The following is a 22,933-nucleotide window of genomic DNA, read 5'->3' as shown; positions in this document are numbered from 1 at the left end:
GTCATATGAACATCGCTCTATTTATAATTAAAGCATCCCTTCACTTCTTTATCCCTTCTGCTGATTTAATTACACCCTATTTTTAGAAAGACTTTAGTTTTTCATCTACCCAGAACTCTAGGAAACATCTTGGATTACTGGGGTTTAAACTGATTGTGGGTCTCTTCTGCATTTTATTCTGTATCTTATAGTGTCAAATCCTGTTTTGGTGTTTGAGGGATACTTGGAAGCGATGAGGCAGACACAAATTAAGCCAGTCTACCATGACCACATTTCCCCCAAAGAAACTCCCAGAAAACTCTCCAGGGATCCCTGAGATTCTTAGAACCCAACCAGAAAAACCACAGGAGTAAATGATGTTGCAAAGCCCAGGTCCTGCTTCACGGAAATCTTAAGTATTGTGGTTAATGCCAGGCAGAGTCTATGTAACGATTTTAAATGGCTTCATTTAAAGGCTCATTACCATAAATGGAATTCATCTTAAATAGGCCACTGAGTATTATAAATAAGCATTTAAAGATTTTTTTTCCTGTGGTTTTTATTTTCCTCTTGACCACTTCCTTCTTCACCCCTTGTAGGCTACAGGAGTCCAGACAGCATGGCTGAGGTCTAAACACTGATGATTTTCTTTGCAGACCCTCCCACAGTAGGCTAAGAAGCTTTATCTGGAGCTCAGTTCCCTGGCCCTTAGAAATTCTGAGCTTGGTGTGTGTGTGAGTGTGTGTGTGTGTGTGTTTGTGTGTGTTTGTTTATGAAAGATGTCTAGAGCTTCCGTCCAATTTTTATCTCTTAACTTTCTTTGATGAATGAAATGGACCTTGGTTACATCGTGCAGAAAGCTAAGAGAGCTATACCTTTGTCTTAGATTTTTACTTATAATCTCATTTAAAATTGTGATAAAATTATGCTGCTCTCTGGTGAAGTTTGAGTTTGGCAAATGACAACATTTTAGTCTCTAGTCTGGTTAGACATAAGTATATTAGTGTTCCTGAAAACTTACTTTTTGCATCTTCACTTACACTCTTAATAATTAGAGAATAGCCATGATCAATTTATTATGGTGCCATGTTTTCCCTGTTATGAGACATTCTTTTCTATAGTTTGTTATAGCTATTTCTGTCCTTATCTTGTTTTCCCATTATCCTGCAAGGTTTAGCATTGCCTTGCATTCTTTAGCCTCTATAATGTTCACAATAATAGCGGCTCAGTAATTATTAGATAAATGAATGAATAATAAGTATTGTCATGCTATGAAAGTGGGTATGAATTCCAAATGTTGCTGGCTAGAAAGAATTCATAATGTTGTAGCATTTCATAAACACTAGTGTAGCTAAAACTAAAAAAGAAGCCTGATTGGGTTTCATTTTTATTCCATGTAGGATCCTGGTGGGCAATCCATTTACGTGCTCCTGTGACATTATGTGGATCAAGACTCTTCAAGAGACTAAATCCAGTCCAGAAACTCAGGACTTGTACTGCCTAAATGAAAGCAGCAAGAATATTCCCCTGGCAAACCTGCAGATACCCAATTGTGGTAATTTCTTTTTAAATCAATGAGTTCTAGTTGCTATTAATTATTCTAATTGCCTTGGTGTGGTAAAGAGTCTGGGAGGATTACCACTATCCAGATTTTATATACTGTGCTGTTGATGTCTCCGGTGAATCAGACAACATTTGTGTGCGGTGTGAAGTCATTTGGGAGCAACTTTACTGAATATTCTTTTGCAAGTGGAATAGCAATTCTGAATGGTTGACTTTAAAGTGCATAGAGAAAAAAAGCATACTGTTTATTCCATTGTTTGTTCATTTGTTTGTCTGCCCATCGGTACATACATACATCCCAAAAATATCTAATGGTGTGGTTCTTCAATAGTCACATATACACTTGATTAGCACCCAGGCCTTGTAGAGGGCAGGATCTCAGGATGATGAAATGTCCTGGAAGTACAAGCAGTGCAATTCAATCCAGTATATTCCTTTAAACTTGTCTTCCTGCCAGATGTCTGTGTCTCTTGATGCGGCACCCTACGTCTGCCCTTTCACCTGCTTGTCCCTATGTCTGGGTTCAGGATCTACCGATTTTCTGTTGTCCCCACTCTTTCCCTCAGCATTTTTATCTCCAGAATTTAAAAGGGCACCGTATGGCAAAATCACAGCTCTATGTGAGAGCTGGTGTGTTACAAGGAAGGAAAATCAAAGTGTTCTGGTGAGGATTTTGCTGTTCTGCGACATACCTCTACAATGCCCACACAGGCATGTTAATCTTTCATTTTTATCTTAACCAGTCAACCAGTCAACAAGTTCACCATTATGTCTCATCTGGCCTACCTGCTGGTAGCACAGCAGAAAGCCAGGTACACCTGGTTCTTGTCCACAGGAACCTGTGTTTTAGCCACAGACACCCTATTCTTGGTTTTTGGACCCTGTTTGAGATCCATTTTTTATTTAAGAAAAATATAACTGCTAACTTACTCTAAATGAAACATAATGAAAATAAACAAAAGTATTTGTTTCTTACCTTGGAGGATGTTAGAAGACTGTGCTACCATTCCCACAGATTTTTCTATCACAAATAGAGCCCTTTGATTTCATAATGGAAATCAATCTTGGTTCTCTTGCCACATTTCTTCAGTTTTCTTTGCTAGTCATCACTTTAAAAAAAAACAATTTTTAATATATTTCTTTTCCTGATTGATAAGAAAGTAACTGTTCTATGTTCTGGTACGAATTTGAACCACTGAGAGAAATTGCCTAGAGGGACAAGAAGTTCAGTGTTGAGTCACCTGGCCTTTGGCTGGCCTCCAATTCCCCACGGCTGTTGTGACCACTCTGGTCCAGCAACCACTGAGAGGAAAAGAGAGAAAGCATCTGACTCCTGCTCTGATTTCTCAAGCTGACTCTTAATAGATGTCTGCTTTGTCCTTGCCTGAAAACAATTCTCTTTTTCAATTTTAATTTTTGGCCATGTTGTCTTACTAGCATGCCCATGGCACACCACACCGTGTGTGTCATGTTGGACCATTGTGATTTGGGTAGAAGAAATGTAGGGCATGAACCCATTAGTATTAATCAATTTGTCAGTTTTCAATACTTTTAAAATTTCTTTTTCCTACAAATTTCTCCATGGATTTTATGCATGAGAGTGAGATTTTTAATCCACTATTATGAGGGCATAGGTTTGACTGATCCATGAGGACATTCATAATGCATTTCAGTGTCGATGATGTTTATCAAAGAGTGACATTATGTTTCAGGTGAATTAACACTAATTTTCTTACCCCTTTTGTGTTTTTAAACTGTTTTATTCTTTCCCAGTTACTTTTTTTCTTTCAAAGTGTTTTTACTTATAATTGCACAAATAATAATGACGTTCCACTTTGTTGTGAAAATGATTTCCTATATTACACTCAAAGCTTATCTTTTTCTTCCTCATGACCATGTCAGGTTGGAAGTAATTGATCCATCATATCCTTTTGAACTCCAGCATGATGTTCATGGTAGAACATATCTGAATTAAACTAATTATTCCATTTTAGTGGGCGCTTTGCTATTTTCCATTACTATCACAGTGCTTCCAAAAGCCTCCTTATTCATGTTCTTTGTACTTAGGTGCAATTAAAAAGATTTTTCTAGAGTATGTAATAAGAAACAGGATTTTTTAGTTTACATGGTGTGTACATTAAAAGTTGGCTACATCCATTTATTGCCACCCTAGCAAGTTATGCCTTGGTATCAGAAAACTTCTTAATTTTGTCTCTTAAAAGTTGCTGTCATTACTTTCCAGTTTGTATTTCCCTGATTGCTACTGAGTATCTTATATATCCACTAGATTGTGATTATGCTTTGGTGAATTGCTTCTTCATAGGCTTTACTTATTTTTTATAGTGTTTTTCTTTTATTTTCATTGAGAGTGTTTTTTTTTTCTTGTTTGAAAGTTTTAAATTGTATTCGTATTTTTTGAAATATATATAAAGCTAAAGTATGTACAATACCTATGTCAACAAATATTTTTTGCAGGTGTCTAGAGGTAATGACCAAAAGATTGGAAAAGTAACTTTACTTTCCTATACTTCTTCCAACCCATCCCTCAGCTTGGGATTTTATTATTAGATTTGTACCCCATTTTCTTGAAGATTTCCAATTTTGTCTGTCATTGTCATTGATTTTTTTGTATCCTGTGACTTCCTCTTGGACTGATTTTTTTCCATTTGCTGGTTTATATCTTTTAGTATTTCTTTCAGAGAAATAGAAAAAAATGTCTTCCAAGTTTTTGCCTGATGGAAAATCAGCCTGTACTTTTTCTTCTCAATGGAAATGGCTGAGTTAAAACAAATTATACACAAAATTCTTAGAACTTTGCAGATATTTACGTGTGTGTGTGTGTGTGTGTGTGTAGTACTGAGATTGAACCCATGGGTGCTCTACTACTGAGCTACATCCCCAGCCCTTTTTTATCTTTTATTGTGATACAAGTTCTTGCTAAATTGCAAGGCTGGCTTTGAACTTGTGATCCTCCTGCTTCAGCCTCCTGCCATCAGGGTGATTACCACATTCTTTTTGTATACAATGTTGCTGAGGTCAGTGGATGCTTGTTTCTTGCCAAGTAAGTTATGCTTCTCTTTTTCCCCTAGAAGCTTTGAGAATTTTCTCCTTATTCATGTTATTCTTAAACTTCACCCTAATGTAACAAGGTACCAGGTGTTTTTAGAATTGTTTGGCATGGGGGGGGGTGCCCTTTCAATATAAAGTTTCATGTCTTTAGTTCCAGAAAAATGTTCTTATTGATTTGCTCTGCATACTTTTTCCATTTATTTTTCTGAATGAATTTTCACTGGATGGAGACAGGACACATCCATTTTGTTGGATGGAGACAGAAGTGTTCTGTCTTCATCTCTTTCAACCTTTCTGTTTTTAAAATTTAAAAAATTATTGATGTATTATGATTATTCCGGGTTGGTTGTGACATATTTGTACATGCACAGAACATAATTGGATCAAGTTCATTTACCCACCTTCTCAATCTTTAATAATTTTCATTTGCTGTCCTTCTGTGTTTATATTATGAGAGAATTGGTTTGCTCACTACTTTGCTCTTTAGTTATGTCTTCCACTTTTGCATTTTTTTTTCCCCTTTTGACTGCTGATTTTTACTTTTTACAATTTCTGGCTCATGACTGACATGGGCTTTCTCACACTGGGGCTCCCCCTGACTCTAGGTGTTAACAGCTGCACCTAGCATTATCTTTTTCACTTCTGTAAGGTTCCCATACTGGAGTAGCTATGGCTGTTGCTGGATGCACTGCCCAAGATGGGAGGTTAGGACCCACTCAGAAAGGTTATTTCTCATTCTGCTTCTACTCTTTTCTTACCCCCTCACCCTGAGGTTTGGTCTACGTAATCCGTGCACTGTCCTGAGGTTTTGTTCCCCTCTAGTTTTGGATCAGCCCAGAGCCACCCTGTTTTGTATAGAACATACTCACATGTCCAGTTAGGGCCCTTCTGGTTTTCCTTAATTCTGTTCTTCTGCTTTCTCTTGTTCAGGGGCTCTTCAGAGTTTCTTGTCCATCCAAGTTTGCTTTTTCATTTATATCATGGTTCTGGATCTTAGAAAATATGTTTTTTTAGAAAATATTTTTTCTAGATTTGGGGATGAGAAGGGGAAGGTTTGAGTTTGGGACTTAGCTAAGTAGTAATTTTCCTTATGATTGTTTCCTGGCTGTGGTTCTTTAAGGTGAAGATAGACAGTTGAACAGAAAATTACACAAGTGTTGGATTTAAAATCTTTCTCTGAGATTCTATATTAAAGAGACCAGAGAACAACATGCTAATATCTTTAAATTAAATTTCTTTTTTTTTTTTTTAATGATTCATGGTCAACTGGCTTTTTTCTTAAGCTGTGCTTTTTTTTGGGGGGGGGGCTTACCCACTGAGCCACATCCCCAGCCCCCCCCCCTTTAAAATGTTTTTTGAGACAGGATGTCCCTAAGGCTCTTAGCACCCCACGAGTTGCTGAGACTGGCCTCAAATTTTCGATCCTCCTGCACTCTTGTAATCCTAGCAGCTCAGGAGGCTGAGGCAGGAAGACTGCAAATTTGAGGCCAACCTCAGAAACTTAGTGAGGTTGTAAGCAACATAGGGAGAGCCTGTCTCAAAATTAAAAATAAAACAGGCTGGGGATGTTGCTCCTGGTTAAGTGCCTATAGTTTCATTCCCTGGTACCCCAAAACAAAACTACCCCCCTCCAAAAAAAAAAAAAAACACATCCATTGTGTTTAAGTCATAGATTCAAGAAGTTCATCTTCTTTCCACACTCATTTTTGGATGAAACTTTTTATCTAAATCAGAATCAGCTGAGAGTATGGTCTTGCCTGTTTCCTCATTGTGAACCAGTAATTTGCCAATGACCATGGTCATTGTATTTAGTTTTCAACAGCACCATTTTCATTTCAACAAGAGAAAAAGCGATTGGGATTTCTTCTCTTTGTTAGATGACTTTACTATAAGTGCTTCCCCTTTAGCATTTCATCATGTAGGCATTATATGGAGAATAAGTTCTCTATGCTTTGTATGCAAATATGTGTTCTCCATGGTGCCTAATATACCTCTTGAACATAAGAAGCATTTGATCCATGTTTGCTGAATTGAGCAAGTCATAGATGCATGGATCACATTGTATTGCTGATCAGACTGTACCAGGTTTTTCATAGAGGGTATGAATATTTCAGTTAATTAAAAATAAATAGCTTTATATAGGCAAATTGTTCCATATTTTAGCATTTGGCTGTCTCCTTTGATATTTCTGTCCTCACTGCATTTTAAGAGTCTCGTTTCTTCTTTTTCCTTAAATTCTCAGAGATTAATCAAGCATGGTAGGTGGGGCTTGGAGGCTTAACTGCACCATTCCTCTTAACGATCAAAATGTCTTCCAATATTTTTCTAACAGTCTCCACCTGCTGTAAATGACTGTAAATTTATTCATGCTGTGAAACAAGTTGAGGTCTGTTTCTCCACTAGGTCTGTTTTAAACCTTAGAAAAACTTTGTTAATTGCAAGGAAAACAAAACAAAACAAAAAAAGTTCACATACAAGTATTTATCCTAATCAGATTAAAGGGATGCTTTGAACAGTGGGTCTGAAGTCAGAAATGAGATTACACAAGTGCTAATGGGGAAAGGTAATTTTGCTGGATTGTGCTGATTCATCATTCTCTATAAAGCTACCTGCCCCCACACCCGAAAAAATATCCATGTACTTTGTTTAGTGGTTTTGATGAATTTATTTATTGCCTAGTACTTTTTAATTTTTTTGCTCAATTTCTGTACACATAGTTGGTGTTGGCAGTTAGTCTTGCAGTTATTTCCCCTGAGTGAATGGGATTAGTAAACAGTGAGTTTTATTCTTTAATTTTTTAATACTCTAATTACAAGTTAAATGTTATCTGGAAGAGAGGTTCTTCAGGAAGTGTTAATAGTGGATGAAATGCTCCATGCTAAGTAGATGGTGACTTTATTTAAGAAACGTAGTATTCTTCTGGGTCATATAAAACAATCCCTCAACCCATTTCACTAGTAACTAGTTACCATAGAGAGGAATAGCCCCTCAGTGGATATAAGGTGGGCAATTCATTTGATGGTGGAAGAATTGTGTACTTAGTACATAAAACATCCTGAATAGTCCCATGGATCTACCTTTGGTTTCATGGTTATTTATAATGACAGTTGAAATTTTTTACTTTTTCAACCCTCAGACTTTTAGTGGAGAGACTCCTTAAAATACATCACTACTTATGATAGTGAAGATCAGTTCACAGGTGCCTGGGAGAAGAGACCTGATTCCTGGAATTAAATTGATTCTAATGATTTGTTAAGATTCACTTCTGTTTTCAGCCACAGTTTGTAGCACACATGTCTGTTTAGCATATTTGTACATATTCTTTCTTTTGTTTGTTTTAAACCAGGAAAATAGGCTGGTAGTAATTTAACTTTGTTAGCCATCACTGATGAAAAGGAAATGCTATTCTGATGCTCTGTGTGGAGTTAGGTTGGTATAGCATCTTAACCATATTGATGTTTTTCTTCTTGAAAAAATAAAGTCCATATCAGTGTATTGATTTGCTTTAATTTTAATAGAGATAAGATTTAATCTCCTAAAATAAAGCAAACCAGTGGATCGTTGCTTTTCTTTATCTTTCTAGAATGCCAACTGAAGCTGTATTTCTTTAAAATCTGTCAGCTGCTGTTTAAATTTTTGTGTTTGGTAGTTATATGGTAGCTGTCACTACTATGACATGGCTCATATAAGCTTAGAAACATGATTTCCAATTTGAGCTTGGAAAGTTATTTTGCTAATTTTCTGTCATTTTTGCAACCAGGTGTAAAGCAGTCAGTTCTAAATAGGTCAGGATCATTCTGGCTTCATTCCTGGTTGTGGAATATGTCTGTTTAGGAGACAAAGAATTTGGAAGATATGCCATGAAGATAAAAGAATAGAGATTATATACTTTTAATATTCTGCCAAGTTTGAATTAACAGAGAGGTTGTGTGTTTAATTTTTTTAATAATGCATACATAGAAGTGAGAGGAGGGAAAGGGGTGGGGGAGAAAGAGAGAAAGAGGAGACAAAAATCATAATTTACCTGAATGTTTTTATATACATGGAATGGTGACTCAACATGGAATGAACAGAGTGAGGAATCACTGAGACAAGTTGATAAAGAACACAATCTAAACTTCCTAATGAATACTGAAAAATAAAACCCAAAATTGACCAATAGAGTTAATAATCCAAAAATACTAGAGATTTGTTCTTCTCAGTTATTAAAAAGCAAGGACTTACATACCTTGAGTTAGGGAATTGAATACCTAGACAGTTGGTCCATCCTACTCAATAGCCTGTATTCTGGAGCTGAGGTATGGAAGGGAGCTGAGGTATGGAAGGTCTGGCAAAGGCGTCAGCCACTGATGTGTTGGTTAGGACCAAGCACACCCAGATGGAGATAGGTAGCACCCACACTCATCAGCTGTTCAGCTATGATAGTTGATGAGCTTTAACTTCTTCACCTGGAAAATGGATACTAACAGCATCTACTTTTTAGGATTTTTAGGATAACTAACAAGATAAATGGTAGAAAATGCTTAAGATGGAGACTAGCATGTATTAAACTCCCAATAAATACTAGCTACCAATGTTATTACTCTTATCAAAATGAATAGTTAGCTTTAAATGTATTTTGAATTTGAATTAGGTGCACATTTTAAAATTTTGTTTAGTTGTTTTAAAGAAAAAATAACAAAGACAAAAGATTTCATATTTCAAACAAATGGAATGTACTTAGATCAGCTTGGGGAATATAAAACCACTGCAAGTTAAATGGGTTCTTATATAGTAGGACTTCTTTTATTTTATGTGTGTGGGGGGTTTACCAGGAATTGAACTCAAGGGTACACCACCAGTGAGACACATTCCCAGCCCTATCTGGTATTTTATTTCCAGACAGGGTCTCACTGAGTTGCTTAGGGCCTCATTTTTGCTGAGGCTGGCTTTGAACTAATGATCCTCCTGCCTCAGCCCCCGAGCCTGCAGCATGCACCACTACACCTGGCTAGTAGGATTTCTTAGAGCCATTTCTTAGAGCCATTGGTGATGTGCATTGTAAACATACAATTTCTTACAGAGTTTTCTTTCCTGCTTTCTTCTTTTCTCCTTCCTTCCCTCCTCCCTCCCTCCCCTTCTCAGTTCAACTCTTCTTCTTTTTCTCTTGGTTCCCTCCACTTGCCCAGCCACTCCCCAAGTGTCTCAAGATTTAGATATCCTCAAGACAATTGGGGAAAGTTTGGTGGACTAGATAATTACTCAAGCCCTAGTTGGTTTTAAGAATAATAGTTGTAGAAACAAAAGCTTAATGAACAATTGTCTAACATCTGTTGTCTAAACCCTTATTACTCAAACTTTGGTCTGAGGAACAGGGAGTTTGTTAGAGATGCAAAGTCTCTGGCTCTAACTCAGACCAACTAGGGAAGAAGCTACATTTTTAACATGATTCCCTAGTGATTCCTATGCACATTAAAATTTGGGGTGCCCTTGTCTAAAGAATCTTTTTTTTTGCACTGGTGTTGCTGAGGTCTACAGGTAAGTATGTCTTTCCTGAATAGATTCAAGTTAACACACCTGACATAGAGGTGTCTGCCTGAGAAGCTAGTCATCTGTTATCTCTAATGAGGTTTCCATTATGCCACGAAGACTGCTCTGTTGCTTAGAGCCAGGGTCCCATTAAGGTAGTGCTAGCAGCCATTGGAAGTGTTGCTGGGCTTTGCTATGTACTTGTGCTGATTTCAAACGTATTAAGCCAGGAAATAGTGCCTGGCAAATGGTTTATACTGCCTTGGCTATTCATGCTTCCCAATTCATTTTTATTGTGCTAATTAAACCTCAAGTGATATTTCAAGTACAGATTGTTTTTTCCATTATTGAATCTTTGGCCAGCATATTAATGCTGTAGAATTAACGTGAGTCAGATGCTTACTCATTTGTGGAAGACTTTACATTTAAAAGATCTAGACTTGGCCAATTTTGCACAGATTCCTTTGGAAACGGCTATGACAGGGTGATACAATTTCTCTATAAATAAAGAGATTCATTTTCTTCATGAAATAGATACATAATTATTTTTTTTAAATGAACCAAATTCTAAGATCATGGATATGCAGTAGTCTGTGCAAAGATGGATGTGTGCAGCCCCTGGAGGTGGTGAACTATGGTGGTAAAGACCCTGAACTTTGGGTTTAAATCTCAGTTCAAAATGTGCTTGGGCAACTTGGGAAGATATATTTCATTTTTCCAAAACTCAAGTATTTCATTAAGTAAGGACAAAATACTTGCCTTCAAGATTAGTTGCAAGGATTCAGTAAAACACTAAAGTACTAGACAAGAGTATCTGGTTCAGTGAATGCCCAATAAATGCTAGTATTACTACTACTGTAACTGAAAATTTTTAGAGCTATTAATCATATACGCTTAAGCTCCAAGAAAAAAGCTACTTTAAATTTTATAACAAAAACTAAGACATAGCATATCCTGTTTAAATCTCTTTATTTTAACCATTCTCTTTTCAGACACCAGATGTGTCCCAGAGCTTTGTATTTGAGATGCAAACTGCATTGGGGGTAGCTGGGTAGTAGATGGCAAGATACCTTGGAAAGAGGCAGTATTGCCTAGTTCATCTAGAGTCAGAAGTCTTGGCCCCCTAGTTTATCTAGAGTCAGAAGATAACTATAGAGGTACCAAGAAAATAGGAGTGTCAACAAAGCACAAAAAGTTAGAAGTCGGAAAAGCAGAGGAATAAGTAATAAGTGACTTGAAGGCTGAGCATGCTGGTTACCAAGTTGGCAATGAAGAAAGCCAAGGGGAAACTTGATTTGTATTGCAGAATTGCTACAGCCTCAGGAAGTAGGAGAATACATAGAAGCGTATATTGGCCACATACTGGATATTGGCTGAAAGTCTATTGAGAAGTAGTTAAACAAATTTTTGTTCCATGTAGTCCAGGTGTCTGAACTCCTCCTTTATCAATAGCAAATTGGAGAATTATTCTTTAAAGAGGATAAAACAAGGACTTGGAGGAACTTCATGTAGAGTTGAGGTGTGGGAATCATAAAGAAAATGATGGATTTACATATTGATTTTTGATATTTCCAGTCTTCTTTCACATCTAAGATAGACATTTGAAGAATGTTCAGTAATTATTCCAGTGGACCAAATAATTTGACTAGTCCTTCCTCAAAATAGCTTAATGATTTGAAATCAGGTTGTACTCAATAAAGAGACCAATAACATTTCTCTTCAGTGAATCTGACTGTTAATAAATATGAAGTTTTTTCCTAAAGATATATGAACATCCAAGGGTCAGTAAATATTTGAGAGAAGCTTATAATATGAAAGACAAAAACAAAATAATCAAGGAGAGGAGGCAAAGAGATTGTAAGAAACAAACTTGGCATGGACTGAAGAAAAAATTTTAAAAATCATTATTAATACCTGAGATCAGAAGAGAGTTTGCACACATGGAACAAAACTAGGTGCTATGTAAAGTCTTGGAGACTAAAAGGATGATTAGATGAATGAAAAGAATTACAGGAATGTCTGAAATGTATACTTGAAGTGATTTTCCTTTAAATGTAACAGACACAAGATGAAAAATTGGATAGAAAGAACTAGAAAATTAGATGGACTATTCAGAAGAATAGGTGTTCTAAGTGGTGACAAAGCATTGTCTCACTGTTGAATTGGCATCTTTTTTTTTCTTTCTTTCTTAGTGGTACATATAACAGTATTGCATCCTCTCATTAATACTGTCTTAAGTTTGATGAAATACAATAATTATTATATTTTAGATGATTCAGCTATCAGTAAAGCTTATACACTCATAATAAAGTCTACCTTCTCATCTAGACAGTGTTACAGTGTTAGCAGGAGGAAAGATGTGAAGACAGGATCATGCTGAGTCTGGTGTAGACATGTGGGGAAGGCTGGTATTCTCTGTGAACATAGTCTAATTCTATTCCTCTATGATGGGAAGTCAGTAGATAGCATGAAAACAGAGAAACTAAGAAGTAGCAACCTAGATAAGCATGATATTTAGTAAGCATGATATTTAGTGAGGTGGGGACCAATACCAGAAGAAGAAATTCAAAGAGATGAAATGAACACCTCTGGAAGCAGAAGATAGTACCATTTGGGTAAGGTGGGACTCCTGTTTTTCACATAGTAGTTTGAATATTTTTCCTGACAAATGCTGTAGAATCGTATATTTTCAAACTATGTGACTACATGTTCGGATAAAAAAGAAAATAAAACATATTTTTAAGATGTTACCCAAATCATACCACTGACTTTAGTGCTTGGGCATGCTCCTTAGTAAATGGGTTAATTGTCACAGAAGTCATGAAGAAATACATTCAGAGAGGAAAATATGATTCACCCAAGTCCACATGGTTAGCATGGTCCAGATTTAGGGTTGTAGGCCCATTACTGTGCTTTCTCTTGAAAATGGTTATGTCCTGTGTATCTCAGGGTATTTTGGGCCTCTTTGAAACTTGGGAAAGACAACACATCACTCTGTCTTGAATGCTTACAGGAAGAAAGAGTTCCAAAGAGGTTTCAGTACATGAAAGCCAGATCTTGTTGGGCTGTCTCCTTCCAATGGTGGGAATGCCATGAGACAATGCACTGTACAAATCTTGTTCCAGACTGGTTTCAATAACAAAGAACATGACTTTACCCAGTAAGAACTACATCATTGTGAAGGGGTTGTGCATAGCAAAGTGAAGTTCAGATTATGGGTGGCTAATTAGAATTTAACAGCTGTTGAAAATGAAATGTCTTTTCTGACCTTCACGTTGCTTCTGAGTTAATGATATCAAATGCCCCATGGGGCCCAGTTATTGGTAAATAAAGCCTTCAGCTGTTTCTGGTACAAAGGAAGGGATTGGTTTGATTGTCAAGGTCTGTCATATTGCTACTCCCTCTGAGACCCACCTTCATGTAAAAAATAACCCAGTCAATAAATGGGCCAAGAAACTGAACAGACACTTCTCAGAAGAGGATATACAATCAGTCAACAAACATATGAGAAAATGTTCAACATCTCTAGCAATTAGAGAAATGCAAATAAAACTAAGATTTCATCTCATTCTAGTCAGAATGGCAATTATCAAGAATACAAACGATAAGTGTTGGTGAAGATATGCGGGAAATGGCACACTTATACATTGCTGGTGGTACTGCAAATTGGTGCAGCCAATATGGAAGGCAGTATGGAGATTCCTTGGAAAACTTGGAATGGAACCACCATTTGACCTAGCTATCCCACTCCTTTGTTTATACCCAAAGGACTTAAAACAGCATAGTACAGGGACACAGCCATATCAATGTTCATAACAACATAATTCACAATAGCTAAACTGTGGAACCAACCCAGATGCCCTTCAATATGAATGAAGGTATATACATATATGAAGACACGAATGGTGTGAAAATACTTTGTATACAACCAGTGACTTGAAAAATTGTGCTGTATACGTGTAATATGAAATGAATTGCATTCTTCCATCATGTAAAACAAATTAGAATAAATAAATAATTTAATAAAGAAAAAATACTATGATTTCTATGTAGTTAAAGCAATGTAAATTCCTAATAGGTATGATACTCTGATGAAGTGGTAGCAGCATGAGTTAAAAAGAAAAACACCAACCTTTTGAAACCTAAGAGTAGGAAGAGGATGCTCTGCTAAAATGTTAGAAAATGTTTATAAGGTTCAAAATTCTATCTGATAATAAATACATTTTTAGGGTTTTCTCCCCTCAAAAGATACATTGCATGTAATAAGGTTTCATATAATTGTTTCCATCATATTGTAAACAGGATGACCAATTTTAACTGTGAAAATTATGATTTATATAGCTTTGAGATATCCCAACACCATGATAATTCAAATTTCATCTTTGAAAAATGCTTTGAAACTACATTTTCTTCAATAGCCTGACTCTTAAACCATAGGGCTGAGCATGGGTTAGATCTATAAGAGTTACTTAATGTAAGAAACAGATTTATGCAAAATATACAGATGCATCTTGCTCTTGAGTTTTTGACTATGAAAGTATAGATAGGAGGAAGTGGGGGAAATAAATGTGTTAAGATGTTGGCTCATAGGTACAGTGCTTATTTATGTGCAAAAAAACCTAGATTAATAACTGAAGAACAGAAAAGAGGTAGAACATAGCTCTATAAATTAGTGGGGCTCTTTTTGTTTTAATAAAATGCTTTTCTACAGAGGTATTTTTCAGAAATATAAAAATTTGTTTTCAAATCTTGTTACTGCACACTTTTTTGTCCAAATTACTTCTATAAAGTTTATTAGTTTGACACTTTTTTAGTCTCAGAAAGTAAATGATTGATTTTAAGCCATAAAGAATTCTCAATTTATTGCTATGATTTTGATATTGCATTTAACAACTTGTCAATATTTCTGTTTGCTCTTCTTGTTCCATAGGGCTGCCATCCGCAAATTTGGCTGCACCAAACCTCACTGTGGAGGAAGGAAAGTCTATCACATTGTCTTGTATTGTGGCAGGCGATCCACTTCCTAATATGTACTGGGATGTGGGAAATCTGGTTTCCAAACATATGGTAAGGATTGATTATGAGAGAGACAAGACTGTTTTGGAGCCTAATATTGTATAAACCTAGTGATGACCATCTGATATTTTATAGACCCACATGCAGAAATTTATGATGATTTTTTTGATGCATGCTTATGTTCCATATAATCTTAAAAAGCAAGGATTAATGCAGATTTTCATTTTAGTTATATAGTTTGGAGTGTCTTTATATCCTTAGTGAGCTCTTAAGTGTCATCTCTAGCAAAGAGTATGACTATCCTTGTGGTCATTTCTTTTGAAGAAAGATAGGTAGGAATTCAAGGATTAAGGAAATGCCTTGCATTAAGCAATCGACACCTGGAGAAATAGAACAACTTCTCTTTACCTGAGTCTAAGTCTGATTCAGGAAGGGAAATTTTTCTAATTTTATATTACTGTATTTCTCTAGTTAGGGGAAGAGATCCCAAATCATGCCACTTTGAGATCAGTCCTAATCAAGGTTATTTTTGTGTTAATTCATTTGTAGAATGAAACAAGCCACACACAGGGCTCCTTAAGGATAACTAATATTTCATCTGATGACAGTGGAAAGCAAATATCTTGTGTGGCAGAAAATCTTGTAGGAGAAGATCAAGATTCTGTCAACCTCACTGTGCATTGTACGTAATCAGACCAGCATGTGTTTTTAATAACAAATGATTGTGGATTTTCCTACATTTGTCTCTGGGGAGCTCTGGGTGCTTCTTAAGTTTGTTTAAATGAGTGTATTGCAGTGTTTTGTGCATACTTAACTATGAAATGTTGTCAGCCTTTTTCAACTCTTTCAGCCTCTTTTCTGCTTTATATCTCTTGCTTATGCATTGTCTTTCTTTTGAGCTTCTTTATTGACCTTGAGCGTGTTGCCTTATGTCTTCTGTTGTCTCGAATAGAGCTGATAATTCTCTTGCTAGTGTTTCAGTTTAAATTCTGATAAAGATAGTTTCTTAAAACTTTTCCTCTATAAAATCAATATGAATCTTTATAATAGTGATGCTTAAACCATTTGCTGACTATTCACAAATACCTAATTGTGCGATTGAAACTATAAAACCTCATTAATTTGACATCAAGTTTCTTACGGTATGGTAGGGGACCTATTTATATTATTGAGAATTATTACCACCTGCAGATTTTCAAATATGTGGATGTTGTAGGTAAGGCAGAAGATTTCAATGCTTCTAGTTAAGCATGTGTGCATTATTTTCTAATATTATAATCATATAATATTTACCTTAAAATTCTATATTGTGGCATTCAATATCAAAATATAGTCAGTGAAAATCACATAGATACTTCACATCACTGCAAATTCTGAGCTGCACAGTATAAATTAATGAGGTTTTATTCTGGATTAGGATTTGAATGAGAAAAAAATGACTGTGCATGTGTAAGTATGTGTACAAATGACACATGGTTAGTTACATGGCTATAGCTGGTTTTAATATACTGGTTAACACTCAGAACACACATTCAGTGTGTGATTGTTGGAGTGAATAATTGAAATCACCAACCATGATTCTTTGTAAGTCTTAGAACTATGACTATAACTAGTGGGTACTGGACTTACATTTTTTAATCATTTTGATCTACCTCAAAGCTTGAAGTCAATGTTATTCCCATTCCTATGTAACCAGCTTTCAACTTAATGTCAGCACCTCACTGAAAGCTCATTTGAACCCAGAGGAAGGAATAAGTGGGCCCTGGGTATGGGGGAGGGGCTTGTGGGATGAAGTAATAAGTGTGGACCTTCCCTAACCTGTGGTCCTTGTGACTGGTTGTGACACATACCTATAAATATGTGTATGCACCTTTTTTAACATAATGGATATAGGCCATCAATTCTATTTAAATTGAAATTTTATAGAAGGAATAACTCATTAAAAGCTATTTTGCTTTCCAAGGACTATTTTAAAGTCTGTGAGAAATATTTGTTAAAACAAAAGATCAAATTTTGCAAATTTATGTCATGTAATATTGCAGTTCCTATAGTGAGGGTTCCCATTACAGTACACTTCTGCACATATGCTCAGTTGTGAGAAGTGTCATTGTTAACAGGAAATCTTTCTGTAGAGGATGCAAGTGAACTAGGTTCTTTTTCAGGTTTGTTTCTTCTTGGGTAGGATTTACTTAAGCACCAAGAGGGTGACGTCAGATTATCAGATATCTGTTTAAACACTTGGATTAATTCTTTCTCAGTGTAGGTAAATAGCTATGGGCATCATGGTCTGAAGAGCTGACCTTACCTGCCAAAATTTAGATAAAAAGTAGAGAAAATTCACAATAAAGAATATTAACAACTGAGATAACCATTGCTGGGACCCCACTTAGAGTATGTCATTATGCTTTGATGCCTTAAATTTTCCCTGTTTCATTTGATAAACATGTATAACCAAGAAGTAGAGTATGAAAGCTACTGGACTAGGTGTAAGGAGATCTCAATCATTATCAATAGCTACAATCAGTTCTTTGGCCTGTTTGATCAGTTTTAGAAAAGTCATGCCAGATCAGGGCTCCCTGTACAATTTTCAAAGTTTCCAAAGTTTGTTGTTATTTGGATTATTGAGGGAAGAAGTATTATGAAAACAGTGCCCCTCATTATTTTTGGTAATGAATCTACATAATACCAAGGCAAATATATTAGAAACCAACAAGGATGCCAAGTGAACCCTTTCCACTCTCAGAAATCTCTCAGATCTATTTGGAGCTGGTTCTCATGTCTACTGATTAGCTTTGAAAAATGACTGTGATGTATGGGTCTTGAGTAGAGCAGAGCAAGGAGTTTCTCTGAAGCTCTCTCTAGGAAGTTAAATCAACCTTGATGATAACACAAAATACCGATGGGTTCCAGACTGACTGGTCATGTGTTTCCTTAAACTGAACAATGGTTGAATAAAATCTCTTATTGATGACACAGAAATCTGGAGATGGGGAGATTTCTAAGCTTTCTGATGCTATTAACTCTCTTTTTTTCAATTTAGTTGCACCAACTATCACATTTCTCGAATCTCCAACCTCAGACCACCACTGGTGCATTCCATTCACTGTGAAAGGCAACCCCAAACCAGCGCTTCAGTGGTTCTATAATGGGGCAATATTGAATGAGTCCAAATACATCTGTACTAAAATACATGTGACCAATCATACGGAGTACCATGGCTGCCTCCAGCTGGATAATCCTACTCACATGAACAATGGGGACTACACTTTAATAGCCAAGAATGAGTATGGGAAAGATGAGAGACAGATTTCTGCCCACTTCATGGGCTGGCCTGGAATTGATGATGGTAAGTACCTCTTACTTGTTCATATGGGGAAATAATTAGGTATGTCATTCAACTATTGACAACATCATGATAAGGTAGACCATTCCCAAACCTGATGGCTTAAAACACTATTATTTAGTCTTATTTATGGGTCTGCAGGTCAGCTGGGTGGTTTTATTACACATGCCTTAATTCTGGGTTTAGTGTGAAGAAACACCTACCCAGGAGGCCTGCTTCTATGGCAAGTGCAGGGTATAAGAGGACAACTGGAAATATGCAGAGCTTTGTTAGGCTTAAGTTGAGGGCTGCTCCACTGTCTCTTCAGCTTGTATGCCATTGGCCAAAGCAAGTCATAGAGCCAAAGCCAAGTGAAAGGGCAGGGACTTTTGCTACTCCAAGGAGGTGATAGGAGCATGAATGATTTGAATAGCAGATTGATATATACAAGATTACTAATGAGTGTGTTTGGGTAGTACATAAGAAAAGAGTTGTTGTTATTGTTGTTGTTGTTATTATTATTATTATTATCATTATTATTATTATCTCAAGTGTTTAATGAGATTTCACACCCACAGTGGCAAAACCATAAACAGATGAATTGTGTTTGATTGACTTATGAAATAGTTAAGATTTATTTTCTTGCTGCTTATCCATTTACGGATTTTCAAAATCCTGCATTTTCACTCATGGATCAGAAACCAATATCCTGGACTGTTTTGTTTATCCAAGCTGAGTAAGCCATCGTTTTACTGAATCCTGAGGGTTTTTTTTTTTTTTTTTTTGAGTGAGAATAGTACCTATCTGACCAATGGTTTTTTTGAGGGGGAGGATGGTTAATATCAGGGGTCCACTCTGACCAGCAAAGAGTTTCATGGTGGGCTCCAGCATGATTGCCATGTGTCAAATAATCTGTTTCAGATAACGGTCCTTCAGATGACTATCCCTATCCGCTCAATCTTTTTGCCCTCGTCTCATGCTTGCTACCATTGTGAGGGCCGTAGCCTATGTTTGGATATTGGGACCCATACATAGATAGAACTCCTCAACATGGCAGCTGTGAGTTAGAGTCACACAAGGATGACGTGGCAGATGGAAGGGAAAACAGAAACATGGAGATCTGAAACAAGGGGCTGCTTGGGCAGCTTGCACCTATGTGGCTCCCAGGGCAGTGCCAATGGGCAGAACTGATTCCTGAAAAAAAAAAAAAAACTCCCTTTTGTCAACAGTAAGCCGGAGTGAAGTCATTCTTATTAAAGAAGAACTTCCTATTACCCTAGTATTTACTGAGCATCATTTCAACTGGCATGCCTCCTTGGTGAGTTCAAATGTGGTTGGAATTATGTAAGCTTGATTTACAGTCAGCCCTTCAAGAGCACATAGCACAAGCCATGTTTGGATGCACAAGCCATGTCTAGACCCCGCTGGTCATTGTAGTCATTCCCATTCAGTCATCTTCTTAACTGAGAGTTCAGCAGCTTGGCTCTGTTTACTGTAGCAAATCTCTAGATTATTGTGTTTCTTCCTGCACATTTGTGGGACAAACAGCTTCAGGATTAAATCTGGGACAATAATTTTTAATTTGTTTTTAAATAAATTTTTGATTTGTGAGTAATTTTAGATTTACCGAAAAGCTGCAAAGATAGTTCAGAGAATTTCCAGAAACCCCCACCCAGTTTTTCCCATTGTTAACATCTTATGTTACTGTGGTACGTTTGTCACAGTGAAGAAATTGACACTGGTACATTACTATTCACTAAACTTCAGGTTTTATTTGAATTTCACCATCAACGGCCTTTTAAAACTGTTGGGGGTGAAACTTGATTCAGGCTGAAGGTCTGGAGTTTAAAAACTATCAGCAGCAGGTCTGCATCCTTTGATATCTGCACAGTTAAAGCCAGTGGGTTCTATTTTAGATGGGATTTTGATGTGTTTTCTTTTGAACATTTCTATATGGTGCTAATATTTGGTAGAGCTAAACTCCTCTTATCCATGTGGCCTCGTTTTTATCAGTCATTTCTGTTTGTTTTTACCTAGCTTGTGATGGTAAAGAATTGCTTCTAGGCATTTAAATATCTTGGAGTCTCTCAAGTTTATTTTTCTAAAAAGAAATAACTATTTACCTACAGAAAGCAAAAATTAAGCTAAATTTTATGAAATGTTTTCTCTGTCCTTGTTCATTTATTCATTTTTATTAGATACTTAAAATACAAATGTCTGCTTTTAGACAAGACGGGTTTTGTTTTCCTCCTTAACTGTTTGTTCAAGGACCAGCTGTCAAGGAATAATAAATGAAAGTGGAAATGATAGAGACTTGGCTCAGGGTGATATTGGATATATATGGCCCTAGTGGGCCATAAACCAGTGTGAACAATTAAAGATTGACCTCACTTGGCTTCTGAGATGTAATCTTTGTGGGTACTTATGAGATTCATAGCCATAGCATTCAGATAATGACCATTCTTAGAATTGCCTCCTTTCCTTCTTAACCCCCTTTAAAACCAAAGAAAATAAACAAATAACAAGCAAAGAATTTTTCCCTGATAGTACTTTTGAAGTTAGGGACAACGGGTCAAGTATGGCTTTACGGTCCGTTAGTATTTCTGCTGTCATCATGTAGTACTTGATGAAGAAGTTTAGCTCTTACAAATCTTCTTGGTAAAAAGTTTCATCTCCTTTTACTCCCAGGATTTTTGATGAGATTCTTAAATTTTTTTTTTAAATTACATTGCAAGTTTCCTGTTTCACAAGTGTTTTAGTGAGTTTTTTTTTTCTCTGCTGTGACTAAAGGATCTAACCAGAGCAATTTTAGGGAAGGAAAAGTTCATTTTAAGACTCACAGTTTCCGAGGTCTTAGTCCATAGAAGACCAGCTTCATTCCTCGGGGCTCAAGGTGAGGCTGAATATCATGGCAGAAGAGTGTGGCAAAGGGAAGCAGCTCATGTGATGGTCAGCAAGCAGGGAGAGAAGTTTCCACTTGCCAGATACAAATATATACCCCAAAGCCATGCCCCAGTTCCTACCTCCTCCAGCCACACCCTTCCACTTCATTACCACTCAGTTAATCCCTATCAGAGGATTAAATCACTGATTGGGTTAAGACTCTTACAACCCAATCAGTTCTCCTCTTAACCTTCTTACATTGTCTCACATGTGAGCCTTTGGGGGACACCTCCCATCCAAACCATCACAAGAAGGAAGCAGGCAGCAGAACCAGAAGAATTAACATTGCAAACCTGGTGTTTTGAAGAGTAGTTGCTTCTCATTCAGTTTAGAATGGATTTCCAGGGATGGTCACTTTGCTTAGGAATGCATCTTTGAAAACAGAGAATGAAGAGTGTTGAAAGAAATCAAAATGTAAAGAAAATCAAATTAAAATTCCCTACAACCAAACTTGGTGACCATGGGAGAAGATGGACTGACTCTACTTAATGTCAGTCCTGATTGTCTTTGCTACTGAGTGGTATGGAAACACAGCGTGGGTAGCAGGTGCTGTGCTCTCCACTTGGAGGAAGGATGGTGCGGCCAGCATTGGCCCAGCACTGGCTCAGGGGTGCCATTCACAGAATATGAGGATGTCAGGCAGCCATTAGAGAAAGAAGCCTGGCAAACCAAGATTCCAGATGATGTCTTTTGAGGGTGCTGCGGTCATTTAGACTTCACTGCTGGGACCACCCAGGGTGTTAATATGAAGGATAGGTGCGATCCGATCTTTAGATGTCAGTGGGACCCAATGCCTTCTGCATTTGTTGGTTACTGAAAACCTGGATAGTTACTTCTCAGTAACTTTCTTTCTCAAGAAAGGACTTTTCCAAACTCCAGGGATATCCTTGGCCATTTTGAATCCCACATTTAAGAACTGAACTCAACTCTGGTTAGTTTGTGGGAATATTTCATGCATAAAATGCAACTTTCATTTTCAGAATGAAATCTAGTGAACTGTAATGTTTATTTTTCTAGTCTACTAAAGAGCACATCTTGTGATGATCATATGAGCTTTATTTTATATTTGTTATTTAGTGCCTGCAATACCGACTTACTAGGAGAAGTCTGTCTTTGTTTCCAGCAGAGAGGTATTCTATCCTTTGTTGCACATTAAAATCAACTGGGGACTTTTCATTATTATTTTACTTTTTACTATGCTTTCCTGAGGCCTACCTTTGGCAATTCTATTTTAATGACTCCCAGAATGGACTTTGGCTTTAGAAAAAATTTTAAGATACCAGATGAGTTACCAAGGATTAGTATCAGTGCTTTGGAGGAGTCTGAGCCAAATTAGATTTGTCTGCTTATGATTAATAATAGACAAACCTTTGGCTTTTTTAGGCTTCAGACAGAATCTCAATGAGAAATAGCATGTCCCATCTGAGTTAGAAATCAGAACTCTGGGCTTGATCTCATAGCCAATTTTCTTCAAATTCAGGCTAGAATGATGGGATGAGGGCTGGAGCTTGCTAGGGTTTTAGTACCTCTGCT

General features: G+C 36.8%; 1 protein-coding gene across 7 annotated transcripts in view; it reads left to right on the top strand.

Annotated features, from left to right (window-relative positions):
* Ntrk2 (neurotrophic receptor tyrosine kinase 2) overlaps positions 1-22,933 on the top strand; it is a 362,470-nt gene that overhangs the window by 37,640 nt on the left and 301,897 nt on the right. For all 7 annotated transcript variants that reach the window (XM_058573106.1, XM_058573107.1, XM_058573105.1 and 4 more), the window contains 4 exons: positions 1,380-1,534; positions 15,050-15,186; positions 15,685-15,817; positions 18,176-18,481. In XM_058573106.1, the coding sequence (XP_058429089.1) occupies positions 1,380-1,534; positions 15,050-15,186; positions 15,685-15,817; positions 18,176-18,481 (731 nt within the window). The remainder of the gene's footprint in view (positions 1-1,379; positions 1,535-15,049; positions 15,187-15,684; positions 15,818-18,175; positions 18,482-22,933) is intronic.

The sequence above is a fragment of the Marmota monax genome, unplaced genomic scaffold (assembly GCF_021218885.2).
Source record: "Marmota monax isolate L192 unplaced genomic scaffold, Marmota_monax_Labrador192_F-V1.1 WCK01_AAM20220418_F8-fsc00265, whole genome shotgun sequence".
NCBI classification, from domain to species: Eukaryota; Metazoa; Chordata; class Mammalia; order Rodentia; family Sciuridae; genus Marmota; species Marmota monax.
The sequence above is the reverse complement of the archived record's forward strand: the minus strand, read 5'-3'. Positions and strand labels throughout refer to the sequence as shown.